At 37.6% G+C, this 20,650-nt stretch overlaps 2 protein-coding genes across 2 annotated transcripts; both read left to right on the plus strand.

Annotated features, from left to right (window-relative positions):
- The first annotated feature begins 1,042 nt into the window (after positions 1-1,042).
- On the plus strand, positions 1,043-3,414 carry RabX1 (RAS oncogene family member RabX1). Its single transcript, XM_065479331.1, has 5 exons — positions 1,043-1,251; positions 1,345-1,472; positions 1,534-1,666; positions 2,403-2,558; positions 2,626-3,414. The coding sequence occupies exons 1-5, from the start codon at positions 1,209-1,211 to the stop codon at positions 2,811-2,813; spliced, it is 648 nt and encodes a 215-aa protein (XP_065335403.1). The 5' UTR covers positions 1,043-1,208; the 3' UTR covers positions 2,814-3,414.
- Positions 3,415-4,133: 719 nt separating this feature from the next.
- On the plus strand, positions 4,134-10,049 carry LOC135936488 (uncharacterized). The gene is made up of 7 exons (XM_065479321.1): positions 4,134-4,919; positions 5,114-5,331; positions 5,481-5,755; positions 5,913-6,061; positions 6,123-6,416; positions 6,856-6,978; positions 7,036-10,049. The coding sequence occupies exons 1-7, from the start codon at positions 4,275-4,277 to the stop codon at positions 7,090-7,092; spliced, it is 1,761 nt and encodes a 586-aa protein (XP_065335393.1). The 5' UTR covers positions 4,134-4,274; the 3' UTR covers positions 7,093-10,049.
- Positions 10,050-20,650: the final 10,601 nt, after the last annotated feature.

Consider the following 20,650-nt stretch of genomic DNA (forward strand, 5'->3'; position numbering starts at 1 on the left):
AATATGTGACACCCTGTATATTTTGAAATTGCGTTTCAACATCATGAAAAAACGGTTTCTTTCACTTGACTGTGTTTTCAGAGAGTTCAAGGAAACACGACATTTTCTGTGACTCCAAGCTGCAGATGTGCCATTGCTGTGAACATTAACTGAGCGCCTTTTGCATGACATTCATAAAGGACGAAGTAGTGACTACAGTGGTATTTTCAAAAGGCTTCCTAGACGCAGAGCTTCATGCACGTGTTAAATACGCATCAGTTCTTATTGAATGAGTGTAAATAATACGCACCAAAGAAAATCAACTTGATCATAATCAAAAACGACATTTAAGTTTGGAACTATTTTTGTTTCATCCAACTATTAAGCTCGAATGAAAAGGTAAGGAAAGGAAATCTTATTAAATCTACGAACATGATTAAAGATTCACTGCGAAGAAAAATGTTAATCTGAAAAATCATTTGTTTCCTTTTTTCAAACAGATAAAGGCAGAGGTCATAAATGAGACGTCATGTCCTAATTAGTAGTCAATAAAATAGTCTTCAAGCAGCGACAGTGATTTCGTTACGTTCATCGCTCTTTATAAGAGCGCGCCTCATTGCTGCTGAAAAATGGATACCTCCCAACTTCCAAAACATCTCATTTTTAATAATAAAAACCATGATATTATATTGCTGAAAATTAAATTGAAGGAAATGCTAAAACAGTTGGTAAGGCCATCAAAACCATTGTACTCCTTGAGTAGGCGTGAAAATGTATTATAATTTCTATCAAACGTAACAGAAACTAATTATTATTACCACAGGTGGGTTGGTTGTGAGAACAATGCTCTTGCCAGTCAATCTGGTATAGTAATAAAAAGTGAAACAAAAATAGCCCTTTCATTGGCTCCCTTGACGCAAACCACTATTATAGATTTGTACGCTAATGGTTTTAATGCTATAAATAATATAGGTATACTAATGGGCTATAGAGGAGAAAAGTTACGTCACATAATATACGAGACGATTGACGCGCAGACGAAGGGTTTCGAGAGGTATCTCTTGGTTCTGCTGCGAACTAACAGACCAGTTCTCCGCGTAAACACTCACGGTTAACCTTGTTGTCTTCGCGTTACTTTTAATTCAAAATCAGTGAGTTAATTTCCGCAGTCTGTTGAAATGCTCAATCAAGAACGAGTCTGATAAGGACCTCCCGAATATACGATTATCATGAAAGTGATTGAGGGCAAAATCGTGGTGCTCGGCGCGCAAGGTAAGCGATAAAAAAAACTAGTTGAAATCACGTGATTCATTAAAAAGGGTCCACATGGTTTTGCCGTGGTTGTCACTCTGTTTTTTGCTACAGGCGTCGGGAAGACCAGTTTGGTTGTCCGCTATATAGGCAAGATGTTCAGCCATCACATTAGCCCAACGATCGGCGCATCATTCTTCACCTGCAAAATTAACTTGGACAGCACCAAGATCAAGCTGCAAGTGCGTCGCTAAATTACTTCTGCTTCGGCTGCATAATACAATGATATGATTGGTTTCTAAGGTGTGGGACACGGCGGGCCAGGAGAGGTTCAGGGCGATGGCACCCATGTACTACAGAAACGCAAACGCCGCCTTACTCGTATTTGACATCACTCAGGAGCAATCTTTTGAAGCTGTCAAAACCTGGGTCAAAGGTAAAACACCCCCTAAATGTTTCACTCGCAAGGAGATTCATTCTATTTAGTAAATTTTAATAGAAACTAAATCCTTTGTAAAAATTATGCTATCATGGGTTACCTCATTGATCTTTTATCATACAAATTTATAATTTTTAACAAAATAAGTTTTTTGTTCATCCTTTTTTTTTAGCGTCCCTATTGCGAAGACATAGATAAAAAAACGCAAATAATGTCCCATCAAAATACCTGCCCAACAACTACAAAAAGGATTTAAAAATATTCTAAAATTGTTCTGAAAACATTCTAAGAATTAAGTTCTAATCAAAAATGTAAATCGTAGATGGAACCTGGATAATCCCAGGGGTATTGATTAAAGTTTTTTAAACACCATCTAAAATTTTCTTATTTACCAGAATGTTTTTCTCAAAAAAATATTCGGCGGAATGATCCAGGCCGCTTAAATAAAACCGTGTGTCATGGTAAATTCTAAAAACATTCCTAACTAAGGAATATTTCTGCAGGAAATTGGATCAGTCCAGGAATATTTTCCTGGATAAAATATTTCTGTGCGGGTGCTGTGAAAATATTCAATATCCTTTATCTTCTCTTTGTTCTCTCGCAATTATTGTTTATGAATCAAACTGCTAGATATTGTCAAGTTTCAAATTATTATATGTGCAATCTGAAGGTTGAATGTTTAAAATCCTATGGCGAGAAAAATACCTAAAAAATTGAATCCCGGCCATTTCAGAGCTGCAAAGAAATGTACCAGAACCCATGGTTTTAAGTCTGGTTGGAAATAAGACTGATTTAGCAAGCCAACGATTGGTGTCCAGAGATGAGGCAGTGCAGTTTGCACAGACAATCAACGCAACTTACTTTGAGTCATCCGCACTTCAAGATCAAGGTAATTTATTAAATATACTCTGCTTCTCTTTAACAAAAATATGTGTATTGCACCGTTTCTGCTGCAGGTATCGAGGAAATTTTCCTGTCGACAGCAATGCAAATGGTTGAATTAAGTAAACAGGGAGGAACCACTCTGAAGATCTACGATTCCGACGCGATCACCACCACTCCCCCCACAGAAGAGGAGGTGGGCAATGTCAGTCTCGAATCGGTTGCCCTCGGTGAACCAGCTAAAACAATTTGCTGCTTTTGACGCTTTTAATTTAATCTAGGACGCAAAATTCATGAGGTTGTTTGCTGACCAGGAAATTCCCAAATTTCCTGCATGACCTCATTTCTTGAGATTTACTCCCTCACTTGTTGCCTTTAAAAGGTCTAAAATAACAGAATGTACTAGAGCTTGCTGAAATATTGAATTTAAGTTTACAATCGCCCTGTGAACTAAAAGATAAACTAGCTGCAATGCCAGAGAAATGTGTTTATAGATTTATACCGTTTTAATACTCGGATATCTTCACTACTTGCTCTTCCATCCTCCGAAAACCCAAAAGGATTTTCAGGGTTCGGATTTTGGAAACCTTAAAAGTCTGTGCTACTTTTTAAAACTTAAAGGATTGAGAAATAAAAATAGTCTTAATGAATTTTGGACTTAAAAACATGAACAATTTTTACAATTTATGGAGCTTGCAACATTCCAAACAAGAAATATACAAGAAGTTAAGAACTGTGATATTTTGGAGATTTTTCGATTATGCCTAACATTATTATGTGTAACAGTAACATTGAAAACAAATCCCCCTAAATTTTGTAAGAATTTGTTGAAGCATAAATCAATTAATCTATGTGTGAATATATTTGCTGTGTATCAATGCCAATTCCCTTAATACTCATTATTTATAATATCAATAATAACATTATAGACAATTTCTTTATAATTTCTATTAACTGGGATTATTTGCAAAAAAAAATGCAGAGGACAATTTAATTGACAGTGAAGGCAATGGCGGGCGGGTTGATGATCTTAAAAATTGTGAATTGAGAAATGTATATTTATTCAAAGGAGTATAATATATCTAAGTAAATTATGTATAGTAGTATTATTATAAAAGCAGTGTTTTTTCTTTTAAACTCCTTTTTATTAATTAATAAACATTTTAAAAAGCACAGTATAATATACTAGACGATAAAAAAGAATATTATTTTAATGGAACATTTATGGATGGGACAGCGATTAATGCGATTGCAACGCTGGACTTTTCCGTAGCGGCAGTAGGAGTAAGGAGTGAAAATAGTGCAACCCATTGGACGTGCACGCATTATTTCAAAAGGGGTACCGCAGGTGGCAGGGAGGTCGATGAACTTCCTTCCAGCTGTTGAGTAGGGATTTGCTTATGGAGCTTAGAATATTAATCAAAGATAAAGTGTTTATTTTTTAATTTCATAATAAAACTACCCCATTTCAATAAAAGAATTAAATTTATTTCAGTATTGTGTAAAAAATATTTTATCAAACCCTTTAAAATACCTTTCCCTTTTAGTACTTGCTATTTCTGCAACTCTGCCTGAAAAACACAGTCGACTCGACAATCACAAAGATGGCGCCGCCTCGAAAGTGAGTCCGTACGCAGCAAGACGAATAATGTGATAGAAAAATAGTGAAGGCGTCGTCGAGAAGAGCGTTTCGGACGGACGGAGCGGCCGCTGGCGCCGCGAGATGAAGGAGGCCGGCGGCGGGGCCAAGATGACGGCCGGGGGACCGCGTAGGGGCGACCGATACCTGCCCCAGTTCAAGGAGCGCGTGGTGATTTTCGCCAAGACTCACACCTTCCTGGAAACGGCCAGGAAGTTCAACGTCCACAACACGACCGTGTCCGACTGGGTGCGCGACTACGACAACAAACACAAGCCGACTGAGGAGCCGCAGGACGCGCCGGAACTGATGGACACGGCGGGCCGCAGCGCGGACGACAAGTTTCGCGAGTGGCTGCTGGCCTGCGTCGCCGACGACGACGCCGTCGACTCGATCACCAGAGACTCTTTGGTGCAAAAGGCTGAGGAGGCGGTGTCCACGACGGACACCGCCTCAGACTGGTTCACCACGTGGCTCTGCAGACTGAAGGAGCAGACCAAGAGGGAGCGCAACTGCTCCCACCTGCAATACCCACCGTGGTTCAAGACTGCCGTGCGCCACCACACAGAGCGCACCAACGCGTCGCAGGCGGCCTCGGCCTTCGGGCTCTCCCGCCGAACCGTCTGCGTCTGGATCAAGCCCAAGCCTGATGGCCAGGAGACCAAGAAGAAGCGCGGAGGCGAGGGAAGAGCTGTCACCGACACCAACATTGACAAGCAGCTCGTCAAGGTTCTTGACCTACTTAGCGATTTTTCTCTTTATTTGAGAGATTCAACTATCAAAAAGCTCTCTTTGGATCTTTAAGGATGTTTTCAAGTTTTTTCCGTTTTTTCTGTCTCTCTGTAGAGATGATTCAATGATCTCCTTGATCATAAACTTGCACAAAATTTGGTTTCTTAATTCAATATGTACTTTCGTTTCAGTGGGTGCATAGTACCTTTGGGGAGGGAGAAATCAAGAAACTGGAAGTTCGAAAGAAGGCTCAAGAGATGTACTCAGCAGCTGGTTATCAAATAGCCTGCTCCAACGGCTGGTACATTCGTTGGTGCCGAAGACACATGGTCAACACCAAGAAAAAATTGGCTTTGGATTCTAAAGTTGAGCACAAACTTGTGCACTGGATTTTGACTGAAACAGAGAGGTAAGCTGTCCCTTTCCCAACCCTCAGCAAGAAATTAAAATTTTATCATTTGCTCAGTTAAACATAACATAAAAAATTAACTGGTCCCCTGAAATGTCTACTCTGTTATTTTTTAGGCAAAATCATTCTTATATGATATTTTTTTTCAGATGGCAGCCCATGTCTAATGTACTGCTTAGGGACCAAGCAATCAAACTGGGCAAACTGACTACTTGCAATGAGAACTTCAAAGTGTCTAGTTCGTGGCTTTTCCGATTCCTACATCGCTATTCCTCACTTCTACAACCGCAACGCAACCTCTGTGAAAACATCTATCCAGAGTTCATGGTTGATGCTGTGGCTGACTTCCGCAGGTCGCTAGAGAAAATGTTCTTTATTGGATGCATGGACGAGTTGCCTATCAGTTTCTCCTACCCTATGTCAGGTAATTAGTCAAATTTTCATCGAATTTGGAGCACTAACAGCAACAAGTGTAATTCTAGAATAGACTGGAAAAAATAGTTTTATCTGTTTTGGGTTAAGTTTCCCAACACTGCAGGTTATCATTTATTTTAATAACAACCACTTCTAATGATCCTCAGGAGAAAGTGACGTAGACCTCAGCTCTTACGGAATCAACGTAAAGAAACTGGAACTGCTGCCAAAATCAACGTCCAAATGCACTTTTGCTCTTTTGGTTCTCTCTGCTCTGGAAGACGGTCAAGTTCTACCACCATGCCTATTATTCCCTGTAAGATTACCCCCTTAAAAATACCATCACATTGCTTTACAATCTCATTGTTTTATTTCAGGGGCCAATTGACTCTTACAAAGACTGCCCAGAGGTCAAGTCGAATCTTGTGCACATCAAATCACAAACCACCATGGTGATGGAGATCGAAAGCTTCAGGCAGTGGATTGAGGAAATCTGGTTTAGTCACATCACAGTACCTAACGCCCTGGTCGTTGACTGCCTTGACACCCACAATGATGAGTTTGTGATCACAGCTATGGCCAAAGTGTCGTGTCACCTCGCCATCATGCCCAACGGATGCGCCAACATCTTGCAGCCACTGCAGAGAGGAGGATTCACTGACTGGTTCATGGTAATTATAACAAAATTGTTCAATCTAAAAGTCGCACCAACGTTTTAAGGAATTACTTGTCAAGGAAAGGGAATTCCAACTAGCTCTGTGGCTGCAAAACAGACAGATTTTAAATTAAAAATATCAGATTTCTAATCACTAATTGCTTGCAACAGTTGTTGGAGGTGCTTTTTTTCTTGTGGTCTTCTTCTTCTATTTTCTGCAAGCTAATGACTTCAAAGTTTTGACATATCTTTCATTATCCATGATGCATCAGCGGAAAATAGAATACAAAAAATGCAATAAATTTTAAACACTTTAGCACCAACAACTATTTAAATTTGAGTTTTAAATTAAATATTTCTGATATTTTACCATTCATTAAGCTTGGGCTTGAACTATCAAGTCATCCTTGACTCCGTGAAAATTTTTAAACTCATCATTGAAACTTGTTCCGCAGAATGGAATTAGAGAGCGTTGGCTGAACACAACTGTGCTGGACAAGCTTTCTGTGCCCAACCCACAACAGCTGATTGAATGGGCTGCTGAGCTGTACACACTTTCGAAGAATCCGCAACAACAGGTTGGCTGGTTATTTTTTTCAATCTACAAGACTCCTAATTATCTTTTTCTCATGAAGGAAATGGTCATTCAAGGTTTCAAGCTGGCTGGTCTGCGAAGTGACCCATTGTTTTGAAGGAATTTGATGGGGAAAATTAACTAGGATGGTGAGACTTTGTAGGTTCAATTGAAATTTGGCTGATGATGATTTTAGGTGTCGAACATCTGAAAATATTGGTAATGTTTTGTCTCTTGGAATCTCTTTTCATGTGGTTTGTTAAAAGAGAAGGCTTTTCATAAGATTCGGTTTCTAAAACCACTTGCAGGTCGACTGATTGAAATGATCGAGTGTGTTTCAAATGTGCAACTTGAAAGAGTGGTTAAATTCATTAACATTTCGTATAAATTTTAATATTCTATACACAAAATGCAATCCTGAGGATTGAACGTTTTAAATGTAGATCATTAATGTTGTTCATTTGGTTTATTTACAAAGTATCTTGCTAAATTTTTAGCATTATTTTGAGGGAGCATGGCGCGTCGGAACGTTTGGAGAATGCGCGTGCATTGCTTTTGAACCAACAACAACAACTAGGCTAATAGTGAAACAGCTGATATCATTTGTTCCTTGTTTTAACTCGTAGTGAGAGGTTCAAAGTTTGCAATAACTGGTTTGCTAAGGTATGTGGAACGAGTAGAGAAGTAATCAAATTACTTTGACGAATGTGATATTATATACAAATCCGAGTTAAAAAATGCGATGATGGCCTGAGGCTTGAAATCTACAAATAAGGTAGAAGTGGCGCGCCAATGCTCCCACACGCGTAAATTGCTTGATTGCAATTTTAGCCTTTTCTGTTAAACCATTTCGGAGTTTTGTTATAAGCTAATTCTAGCTTAGATAATTCATTTTTACACTCTAAGTATTTGACAATTATTGAATTAACTCTAATTGTAGGCCCTTTATAATATGTCAGTTTAGAATAAACAGGGACAGAAAGCGCTGCTTTCATGAAATTTCATATTGTGGCGTATTTGCAAATTACCGCACTCAACAAATTACAGAAGTTCAAAAGCAACCATTTTTTTCGACCACTTTTGGGAGTTTGCAACACCACAACCGACTGATTCACTCAACCACTAACTGAAAAATGCGGACTGACACAAATTTATTGATTTGCTGCACTGAAAAATCCCGACTTGCAGCTTCTGTCCCTGTGCCTAGCTGCAGAAAGAGAGAGAAAGAGAGTTTAATCATAGGAGCGTAATTGGTAATTATTAAGTCTTTTAAACTAAGTTAGCGCTTTTGCAAGTACATCAAGTGTCCCTGGTCAGCACCGGGCACAAGTATTTTAATCCTATGATTATTCTTTCCATATTCGAATAGATAGATTCTGATGATATATAAAACAGAAAGAAAGTAATCATCTCCCTATAGGAAAGATGGCGTTAACACTATGGTTAACAAACATTGCAGATGTTGCCAAAATGAATGAGAAAGCAAGTTGTAGCTCTTGGACTTTAGGAAAAAAACCAAGCGTAAACTCTGGAAATATCCATATTCCACTTCTCTGTATAGAGAGAATTATAATTAATCCCATTTGTGAGATTGGATTTCTGATTCTTAAGTCCCTCTATACACAGTAAAACTGCTGCGAGTATTGAAAAATATTTTTTAAGATTCATTTAAAATATTAATTTGATGTATCAGTTAACTTCAAGATATCTTTACTAGGAAAATATGCTACCGTGTTCGGATTGTTTGGTTTTCTGCCAATAATATTTTTGGAGTAAAAACGTTTGTTCATTCGCAATGAGCAGTAGACACATGACTTTCTCATTCTTTGCGGCGCAATTTGTATTGAACTAAGATACACTATATAGAGACTTGTAAACAAACTGAGAAAAGAAACTACCAATTGTTGTTTAGCTAGTTCAATTTATTTCTGTACTGAATTCAAAAGACTTACAAGGAAAAGAATATTGCATTACATATGACTGAGGCTTGCAAGACTTTGAAAAACAAGCAACAAACAAATCATCAAAATGTTTTTCATAGAACTGACGGGATCGAAAATAACAATTAAATGGCGTAAATTTTTGTTTGTTTCTGTTTACCTCACAGTGTGGCCCCGCTTTCTGCAGAAGGGGCCACTCTAAAAGTGCAAGACACACTCACTCACTCACTCACACGTATGTACGAATCACTCTTTGTGCTGTCGCCCGACCCGTTGCCTGAGTGGCCTTACATTTCACTGAGCGGTCGGGCGCGAAACTGAAAAATGAACTGCTGCTGAATCCAAACGCGCTGGCCGAAGCATCAAATGCTCTCGCGCTGGTTTCACCAACTTTCGCAAATCCATCAATTGTTCAGGTTTTGTAACGTTTAACTATAACGATAAGTTAACTCCTCACTATGTTTTGTATTTTAGTTTTTTTTTTTTTAATTTCGGAAACGAATTATTGAAAGGATATAAAAAAACTGATTGTAAGTTCGTGAAACACCATTACCGTTTGTAAAATAAAACATTGATTACCTGCATAAAAACCTTAATTGACTGCTGGCGGACTGCGTGAAAATTCTGTTCAGACGCAATCTTGTTAGCCGCGCCTCTGCTGTGCGGAAGTGCAGTCCGCCGTTTAAACTACAATAATATAGACTTCATTTTTACTTGTATCGACTGCTATATTCAAAATAATCATCGTTCTCGCGACTGAGGAACCACCAATTATTCACTGAAAGTTGGTTTACAAATAGACGGAGCAAAAACTACTCGTTGTTTGCCGCAATAAACAGACTTAGAGAGCATGTTTGTTGCCATAAAAATGTAATTTGTAATTTTCCATGAACAGACGTGGCCCATGGAGCTGCCTCTGACACATTTTTGCTGCTATACTGCTACTTTGTATTACAAACATGCAACTATTTGTAATTTGTATTTTTCTTTGATGTCCGGAACATTTAGAACTGCGTAATGACTGAACATGAAAAAAATCTGTTTAACTATCTCTATATAGTACTGATGATGTGTTAGTCTACCAGTATGTAATTCTCAGCATGTAAGCGAATAAAAGTGTTTCTAAACACACAAACCACTTGTTTATTTTTTCTTTGAAATATCGCAAGAGAAAAACTTTAAAATTTAGCCCCGACGAGATTTAAAAAATCGTGGGCAATTTTTTAAACGTTGGTAGAACCACATCTGAACAAATGCTATGCAACTGGTGCTTAATTCATGCAATGAGTTCTGCCTAAATCCAAAGTGATGCGAATTAACAGTTTTTGAGCCATCTTGCACCAAAATGCAACAATTTTACTCCGGAAAAATGCGAACTGTGCTATGGATTTTATCTGCATAGTCCGTCATTAATTCAGTATTGGTCAAAATATGAAATGATATAGTTTTGTTTCAGTAAGTTTTGATAAGCGGTCCAACAACTCAATTTGCGGAGCTTATTATATAACAGGCAGCATATTTTAGAAGTTATGCTACGGCTGGAACTTTGGATAAGCAGGAATTATTCTAGTTTTACTATTTTTTGCCATTCCTACAATATAGAGCTAGAAACATAATTCTTTGCTGGGGTAGGCGAGCTTTCAACGTCAGCGGAGCTACTTCGATAGAGAGCAGCGAGGAATCAACATGGTGTCATTTGAGATTAATACTGGCGCCTTAGCAAGGATAATATTCCGGTCCATGAAAGTATTTTAGTACGCGGGAGCAAAGTTGTGTATTTTTCAAATGTGCTCTAACTTGATTCTAAATTCTCTATTAATTTATCTCAGATTTATTTCCCTCAATTAAATCTGTAAATTTGAATTATTATCAGCTAATTTATTTTTTTTTTAAAATTTCTTCCAATTGAGAAATAATCAGCATAGTTGATAGGTCGGGCATTATTTGGTGGCCATATAGTCTGAAGTTACATTTTTTAAATTAGCTTCATTTCCAGCAATTCACAATATTTTTGTTTAAGATGTGGGCAGGTATACGGCGCAATTGATCTTCTTTCACTCTTCTGGCCTATAACAACAAACAAAAAGTTGAACATAATAATTAAATCAAAATATACAAGTCTTTCTATGCCATCTCTGCTGCTGGGTATAGAATAAACCGCTTTTCGATCTTACAGATTGAACTGCTCAATTTTCAGCCATGACATCCAGTATATCCACAAAAATAAAAAAAATGTCTGTACCGAAAAGAAGAAGTGGCGTAATGTATGCAAATTTGGAGAGCATCCGCTTACAGGTGGGCTACTAAATCTCAGAAAAAGGCTCCATTAACGTGCCGAATGAGCTGCCACGTAATGACACACACCACACGGCAGTCACGTTTTGTGCTTTACGCCGCACTGGTGCAGCATGCAATAAATCTGCTGGCGAACGTAAGCTGCGTCGGCTGCGGCAATTAACTCGGACCGCTGATGAGAGGATATATTCAATAATTAATATGCGTTTGGCTTCCTCACCTGCAAGAACGGGGAAATTAGCAACTACACGCTAATCCTTGGAAGAATACGAAGAAAAAGCCGGAAGTGTTGTTAAAATTAATGCTCCTTTAAATGAGATTTTTTTAATTCGCAAGTTCATTGAGAAAATCGCAAGCATTTCAATGAATTACCGCTTAAATTTAATTGGGCCTCTCCAGTTGTATTGCAAATCTGATCAAAAGAAGAGCGCGGCTGCGCACATTATATTATGAGACTGCATTAAAACGTTTTTAATGAATGAAAGAAAGCTTTACATTAGACACTAAATGTGTACAATAACCAAGAAAAATCACGCTCACTACTCGTCTTTTCTTTGGCGGCTTGAGACATAATAAATTAAATATTTTTTAATTTACCTGTTTTCGTGAAAAATAACCGAAACGGTTTCATTATAGGAATCGAACGCTACCTTTAAAAGAAACAAAACTGTTACCAAAAGAAGAGCGCAGCCGTGCACATTATAGTTTGAAAATATTTTTAAGTGCACAAAAGAAAGCTTCATTAGACACAAAATGTATAAAATATAGCAAAGAAATATACAGAGATCAACGTTCACTGCTCGTTTTTTCTTTGGTGGCTTAAGTCAAGGATTAGATTGTTCTTATCAAAGTCTAGGATATGGTTGAAGTTAATTCGCTAATCACAGAATTTTCAGGATTGATGGGTCGCTATTTTACAAATTAAATAGAGCAACCACTGAAAAGCGTGTCTTATTGTGTACATGTTGTCTGTCAACAAACAGGTTTCTATTCCAATTTTACAAAATTTTGTTTGATCATAAATATAGCGGCGGTGTCGAAACAGTTTTTTAAGATTTGTAATTTGATAAGACAGACAAAAGTCATTTTAAACAAAAATGTTTCTTTTAAATTTGTTCAGAAAATCTTGTCAGTATATATAAAGTCTCTTGGTTTTTGTTGGTTTATTGGTGATTTAAATTTTATTTCCAGCTCTGCTTCCAGTTTGGCGGCAAAAATTGTGTCACCTTAAAGTAAAAAAAGGACAAATAGATCAATGGTTTGTGAAACTAATTAATAAAATAAAAAACTGCTGACACTTAAATCGCTCAAGTCCATGTTCATCGTACTTTTAATCCTTGACCTTGGATATTTAGTGAAATAGAATCATCTTAATCTTTAATTCCAAGCCTCAGTCGCGTCTTAGGCGGCAACTCTTTTCTTTTTTTTACGTGTGCGAGCTTCTTAAAGTGGCGAAGTGGAGGCTCAACTGGGGAAGATTTCTTGGTACTGGCATTGCTGTAGGCGCATTTACAACTCGCGGCGAGGAGACCTCCATCATCTCTGCATCACGCAACTTGACTTCAAGCAGCGGTGCGCAGCAGCCCTCAATCGCCCGCCGCTTATTTCTGCAACGCGTGACCTGCTGACTTAAAACAAAAATTAATATACATCCTGAAAGGAATAATTGCACTGCATAAGACTAATCACACGTTTATTTATAACTGATATTTATATTCTGTAAAAGGTTTACGTGTGTTGGAATTTGTTTGCATCAGTCAGCCACTAACAAAGATAAGGAAACCCTTCGGTCCGATTGCCTCTAACATATAAATATTTTTTGGCATCAAACGTGTACATTTATGAACCACAAGCCAAAAATTGCTACCTAGCATTGCTTTAAAAATACGGACTGGACAATAATTAAAAAAACTTAAAAAATAGATACAAAAGCCAATTTTTATTCAATCACGATGATTCTTCTTGACGAGACAAATCGATTGGTGGGTCATGTTTAATTTTACTAAGGTTTGTCTCCTATATGGTGTGCTAGAGATAAACTTTTCATTGGTCATTTCCCTCTAATTTCATGAAAGTCTACACGTCTCATGCAAAAAATAAGCTTTTAATTCCGGTCGGTATCCAGGTTTCTCAATTTCTTTATATACCACGTTCTCTGTGTATTTAATAGAATTACCATATAAAGGCAATATTATTTTGTTTTATATACATTAATTTTTCTAGACTCTTTTTTTTTTGGCAAATTCTTATTTAATAATCACAATGCAGCTTGCAATATCTCATTATCGAATCACAAAATTGCTTTGGAGAGGTTTTTATTGAAAATTTGAACATGACATGGAAATAAACTGTACAACGCGCGCAATTTTCAGTGTTATTAAATAAAACTACGTTAAACAAATTATACACAGCCTTTACAAGAGTTGTTTCCCTACATCAGGATCTTTCATTAAAAACTGATGTGTGTGAGGTTTCCAATCTCTTGCTCGCATCCACGAGTAGAACAGAAGCGATAAGCTGTAAATTAAAATGAGGCGTGCTTCGTCTGCCATCAGAGTGACAGGTGTAAATACCAATTCGGCTCTGTCAAAGGGCGAGGCAATGGCTAATTAAATAAACAGCTTTAACCGAGGGCTGCAATTTAATTTTCACCAGCAGCGTTGATCATGATGAAGGCATCGTTATGTATTGATATGGGTGCTTCTGATTTGTATCAAAGGCGAAAATTAACAAGGTGGAATTAGCGCAATTGGTTTCTTTTTAGAGGCGGCAACGATTGCGCGCTGATTACGGAAAATTATTTTTAACACGAAGTCAATTATTTGTTGGCAAACATTTCTTTCTCTTGTGGCCGTTCTAAAATATGTTACCCATAATAGAGCGATTGATGCTAGATAGAATGGTAGAAAATTTACTTTGACCATTCTGTTTAAGATCTATGTGAGATTAAAATTGACTTGATTTCGTGTTTTGCGCAGCAACGAAATTTGATTCACGATGACGTTTTGCTAACGGTATTAAGGAACAGTATTTTGGTGAAAAAAGGCTCAATTTGAATCTGCTGAGAGCCTACGTGTTAGAACCTCCCGCCCATGACTAGGTTAGAAAATTATTTTTCTTGTGAAGTGATTACAAAATGTTAACCTTTTGTTGAAACACATAGGGTAATTTTTATTAATTTTTTAAAACAACGATTTTTATATATTTAATCTTATTATTAGAAATATACATTATCAAGGATATGGCACCAGTTGGGGCCAAATCATGCCGAGAAAAATAAACATCACCCCTTCAAAAAACGAGTACCAGTCCGATTATTTATTCATCATCATCATTACATTACATAAATTGGGAAATATGATTATGTCGCTACCTGACGAATAGTTCAGTATTTTTTCACATAGTCTTGGTCTTCTAAACTTAATCCTTATCTTGCATTGGGTACTTCTAGATTTCAAGCTGCAAACTTGGGGCGGAAACAAGTATTTGTCTGAAATTGTATAATTAGACTCGCAATTACGATTCGCGAGTAGCCCAAATGCGGGTAATGACTACATTTCATTAGCGGCGCATGCGATAAAGACGCCTGCCGGTTTCTAAAAAAATTACAAACGGCGGTAATAAAGTAATTAATGATAATTAGCAAACACTGTTATAAATACGATAAAAACAGCATTTTTTCCGGAATTTCAGTAAAAAATTAAGATTTTGATCACGTTTTGTTTGATAACTAAACTCATGAAAAGCTCACTCCATCCAATTTGCTTGAGTAATTTGCAGAATGATTGTGAACGTGGCGCTCATTAAACTAAGTACATACTCCTTAACGTAATTGCACGGGCAGAAGGTCTTTTGAAGTCATCATTGTTGGATTTAGTGACGAAGTACTTAAATATTATGTAAAGCAGATAAGAGGATGTTATAATTTATCTGCTTGACAAAAAATTGAAGGTGTGATTGCAATCGCAATATTCAACTGCTGGGTTTAGCACCTTTGATGATCGCGAACTTCCTGGTGGAGAGTTGAATGCCGGCAGCTGTGCGTCTAAAGATTGACGCGCATAATGGGAAACTGTTATATTTTGCGAAAAATACAGAATAACGCATTACTGTGCACGCAGTGTGAAAATTTATGGCTCTGCTTGTCAGGTTCTACGTGTGAGTTCGCTCTTTATTGCAAGACATATCGTATTTTGATATGCACAATATACTTTGTGGCGGATGCAATATCTCATGTTAGATAATTCCATTTGACGTGTTTTGCTTCACATCTTGATGTGTAGAGCTCGCATTATCTAAATTTCTTTGGATAAGTTGGTTTGATTTTAAAATTATAATTTTTCGCAAGGGAATTTTAGAATATTACAATTTCCTAGCCGTATAGAATCTCGGGAAAATATCTCACTCCAACTATAGAGACAATTAATTTTTCCTACAACTCTTTAATGTGCTTTAAAAATTCAAACGCTTATTTTAAATGATATTATCCATTTTTCAAATCATATAAAAATTATAGTGCAGTGCTTAAAACTATTGGTTATTGATGTCTATATTATGATGTGTTCATACAGAGCACAATATTTATGTTGAAACAAAGAGATCGATGTGTCTTTGGCGGAAACGGGGAGTTTGCGACCAATCACGGTTCACACACATGATAGCTTGTTTGCTGTATCACACCGCATAACCAAGCATAAAATATGTTTCAGCTATATAGACAGTTTCCGTTCTGCGAAAACTGAGGACTAAAAATGGTGCCATTATTTCCGTCTGATGTTTGAAGGGGACAAATAATACATATTTTTCCATTTCGCTCTTTCAACACTGATTATTTCAGTGAATCGCCACTACTTAATTCATGTTAAAATTTTGCAACAGTTGAAACTCTTTCTTGTGCTATAATCGCTTCGCGAAGAATAACCTTCAGGGTAGGTTGAGTGTACGTGTTACAGAGAACGTAATTAATGAGTGAGGCAAAGAGGCGGCCGTGGCAGCAGCAACATCAGCAGAAACAAAGCTTGAAAAGCGTCAAGTTGCGTTCTCTGGTTTTATTTTACGCTCATGAATAAAACCGATTTCATGAATCAAAATTAAATTATAATGCGCGGCTTTTTATGCATAATATTAAATCGTGATGCCGTCGATCGATGAGTTATTAATTTATGCTGATACACGGCCGAATTCAAAATCTCGGCTTTCGCATTGTTAATCACATACAGACTGAGGCGGCGTTTTGTTTTATTGCGCGTTTTTATGGCGTCGAAATGAGTTTTGATCAATGCAAGTGCTATCAAAAAATCAGATCGGCTCAGAGAATGTGCTCGTATTTTAGAATCCTAAATGGAATATTCATTGAGAGGAGGTGCAGTAAAATCCCAATTACCCGCACGCAAAACGAATTCGACTTCCAATGCGCACCCTCCGCGCCCACGGGATAATGAGCTTTGCTAATCAAAGTTTAATATTTATGACTTGAAGTCATTGTAAACATGCACTGATCTTGCCGGCAGCTGTTCCAGCATTAAAAGAGACAAATAAATTCGATTGAATTAATGAATATATGAATTATCACAGCTACTTTCCATGCGCTGTTTCAAGGAAAACCTAATTTATGTAAGCATAAAATTCAGGTTCTATCCTTGTGATTACAATGTTTTCCTATTTACGATTTATGCAGTAGAGGGCTTAAAAAATATAATTTAAGTTTCTCCTGAATATATTCTTTCCAAAACTACTTTTGGCGGTCATTGATTGGTCAATCCTTGCGTTTTCTTATTTTTAATTTAAAATATATATCTCCAGTTCAGCTCAAAACATTGTTAGTTGATATGCAGAATACACACAGTTAATTAACATCATTAACGATGAATTTCAATCTATTTTTTAATGCTTGCTTCCGTATAAGAGCTTATTAAATGACTGATTAAATGTTATATAAATAAGACGAACTATTGAAAGAGTTTCTATCAAATCACGAAATGAGAGACACAATTTAAAAATCCCGTCGCTAATAAAACCGCATTGCAAAAAAACGCTCTATTTTTTACACATAGAGGCTTCAAACCAAGTTCACAGAGGGCCCACATCAAGATCGGGTTTAATTTATGCACTGACCGTGGAAAGAAATCGCGAGCTTTCTTCCCAAATACTATAAAACACACAAGTATAAGTGGATTGAGCACAAAAAAATGGAATAAATTTGCTATAGCTACTGAAAAGTGATTTTCCCATCTTGCTCACAAAGGGATTTGCATGCGTGCGAAAAAGAGCTACTGTATTTATGATTGCGTCCATTATAAAAATATACTACGGAGAAAAAATCAGGTCTGGATCGAGAGCGGTTGCCGCGCGATGATGATTATGATTGAGCGGCCGAATACGTATAAAAGCTGTTGGCAATCATAAATATATTTATCTTGTGTGTTCGTATATAGTCATGCGAGCCGATATCAACATAATATAAAAGAGATGAGCTACCAAGTTACGCGCGATGAAGAAGTCGGCATGCAAGCCCTCCGGCCGCACATCCATATAAATATTTTATTTTACTTTAATATATCGCATCACAGCAGCACCAATTTGCTTTACGGCTGTCTTGCATCACACCGACAGCGAGATGCTTTTTCCTTGAAGCGACGCATTTTTATTATGCTTCCTGATAAAAGATTTCCATTTGGCTCTCAATGCAACTTGAATAATTCAGGAACGCGCGTCAGAGGTGCACTCAAGTCATAAAATCTGCCGTGAAAATCGAAACACAAAGGCCTTTCTAATTATAAATTTTGGATATTAACTATTGCCTTCTGAGAAAATGGGAAGACTCATCTTCTCAAAATTTTGCAATGCTACTATCGTAATAAAAGTAAAAGAAAAGTAAGCTGAAGCTTCCAAAATCCAGTTGGAAACTGCTAATTTAATTCAATCGTACATCAAAATATTAAAGCTTTTGCACTATATTCAAGTCATGAAGTAATAAAGCCATTTTAGCGTAGGAGAACCTATGATAATTCCTCGACTCATAGTTAAACAGAGCAAATCATGCGTGGGGATGGGGCAAAAATTGTGTAAATTATGCTAAAGCTTCAACTTAACTATAATTGTGAGAATAAGCAGCCAAATAAATAATATTCAATTGTGTTTCGCCACTGTCGTTACACTCTGTCCTGCCACTAACCTTAGAGGCGCCACGACTAGGCGCCCGTATCAAGAACCGTTTTATATATAGAATTCGCATTTCTTTTGAAAGCGTCTTCGAAAGCATAGCTGCGAATTTGGAATTAAATAGTATGTCACGAAATAGACATCCACGCCCTTGCCAAAATTTAAGGATTGAGATAAAGCCCAGGCAGAACTGCAAATTTTTTAGAACAGTGACATAAAAATTTGTTTGATTTTCTTGTAGGGCTGTGCACCGTTTACCAACTGGAGACACCCGCAATAAGCCAGGTTGCTGTGGCTGGAGCAGCTTGACCAGATTTACGCCGGCTGACGGCTGCGAGCACTTGACCCAAAATTTGCTGGCTGGCGCTGCGCTGCGCGGCTGGCTGAGATCTCTGGTTCTCTGGCGTTTTTGGCTTCAACAAGGATTTGATTATTTATTCAATTTCTATTTGTTGAGCATCTATGAAGACTTCTCAAACTGTGCACTATAGCCAAAATGGTCTCATGTGGAGACATGTTTATCCAGATTTTACACTTTTTGTAAAAATTTTAATTGTTCTGTTCAGGTTTATCCGTGGGCGTTTGCGAGATGTTCTGCTTAGGGAGGTGGTCTATTTCGATTTTTCTTTTCGATCAGCGGGAGACAGTAATGACTGGTGATAAAATCAAATTTAAGGTCGATTTTCTATGAAAATTTTCAAGAAAATTTAAACTAAAGGTAATTCTTATCATGATTTTCCTGAATTAGGCATTCTTTATACTTTAAAGCTACCTTATTCGCATGAAGTATTAGGAATAACGACTTTTAGAGCGTGAGGAGGGAAACATCTTTTTTAAATCTCCAGCATCTCCAGCAAATCGCGATTGCGACCCGTTTGTGTGCATTTGGAAATAATTGCATGCAGCAAGATAAAATTGCCGTGCACTCCGCCATTGCGTTGTGTGTACGCGTTGGAGCAAGGACACAGTTATTGGCGTGTCGAGCGAATGGAAACACAGACAGACGTCCAAAGTGGTGTCGTGCGTTTTTTAATTAGCAGCTAGCGAGCGTAATGAGCGGCCGAGTTAATCGAAAAACACACGTCAAAGCGGTGCGTGGATTGGCGCGTTGGAGAAAGGTGTGGACCGCGAGTGCCGCGCCCTGGCCCTTTGCTCGCAACACTCGCCGCGCGCGGACCAGGAAAGGAAAAATGGATACACAAACAGGGGCTGTGAGAAACAGTGAAATAAACCTAAAATTTATATCGATAAAAATTTCACGAGTAATTGATCATGTGGTGAAATAATAAACTAAACACAATTTAGGAAACATTTGTCGAGGTTGAGTGAACCTAAAATCTTGCAGCAAGGTTTGTCTGAGGTATTGCATCCACAAATTAAAAACAAACAAACTGTTTTTCACATCCCTGAACGGATAGCGTGACCAGCGGGTAGCACAGTAGTCGGAGAATTTTTGCCTTTTCAATATGTGCATGCGTTGCGTGACGGCTACTGGTCTTGGGTTTCACCTTGGGCCATTCGAATGAACACTGACTTCTTCTTTTGCTTTATTGCCGCGCGCGGGGCCGATCGACGACTGACTCGAATTATTATTACAGCTGATGCTACCACTGGAGCACTGGGGTCCTTTTCGCTCTCGATCTGCTGCTCCAGAGAGAAAAGTGACTTGCCATCGACGCTGCCGGGCTCTCTTGAATTCTTTTGTGTTTCGTGCACGCAGACCAAGAAAAAGCGGCAAAATAGCGCGATAATTGGATTGAAATCGAGAGTTAGAGTATGCTAATCAGCCGCAACACGTGTTTCGGCTATATTTTTAGCCAGTACGCTCTGCTGGAAATACGAATTTTTAACGTAAAATACCCATGAAATCTTGTTAAGCGGATAGGTGTCTAAATATAAAACTGATGCGCACTTGACAAGTTTATGATGTTTGGGTTGCGTTTAATTCTTCAATATTAGGCATAAAAACTAACTACCCTTTTAATTGGCCAAAGCAGCTGCCACAAAACCCAAAGAGGAATGCTTATCGAATACAAGCGCTATAAAATAAAAATAAAAATTTAATTTCAATAGTATTGGAAATTGTAAGATCCATTTAATATTGCATATTATTTTTAAAATATTATGAGTATTGATATAAATATAGTGTTGAAAAATGTCGTTCAATATTTCAAAAGTCGTAGGTGGGAACACTAAATAATTGTTTTCTATTCTCTTCAGATTGTAGTGAAATTGTAAAAAAGATGATAAATACTTGTGCCATAAAAAATAAAAGCAATT

The sequence above is a fragment of the Cloeon dipterum genome, chromosome 1 (genome assembly GCF_949628265.1).
Source record: "Cloeon dipterum chromosome 1, ieCloDipt1.1, whole genome shotgun sequence".
NCBI lineage: Eukaryota > Metazoa > Arthropoda > Insecta > Ephemeroptera > Baetidae > Cloeon > Cloeon dipterum.

Bases quoted from the DNA above. Each gene is read 5' to 3' on its own strand.
- RabX1 (XM_065479331.1), top strand. From the start codon at position 1,209: ATGAAAGTGATTGAGGGCAAAATCGTGGTGCTCGGCGCGCAAG. The intron at 1,252-1,344 runs GTAAGCGATAAA...TTTTTGCTACAG, and splicing joins CGTGGTGCTCGGCGCGCAAG to GCGTCGGGAAGACCAGTTTG. The intron at 1,473-1,533 runs GTGCGTCGCTAA...TTGGTTTCTAAG, and splicing joins GCACCAAGATCAAGCTGCAA to GTGTGGGACACGGCGGGCCA.
- LOC135936488 (XM_065479321.1), top strand. From the start codon at position 4,275: ATGAAGGAGGCCGGCGGCGGGGCCAAGATGACGGCCGGGGGACCGCGT. The intron at 4,920-5,113 runs GTTCTTGACCTA...CTTTCGTTTCAG, and splicing joins TTGACAAGCAGCTCGTCAAG to TGGGTGCATAGTACCTTTGG. The intron at 6,979-7,035 runs GTTGGCTGGTTA...TTTCTCATGAAG, and splicing joins CGAAGAATCCGCAACAACAG to GAAATGGTCATTCAAGGTTT.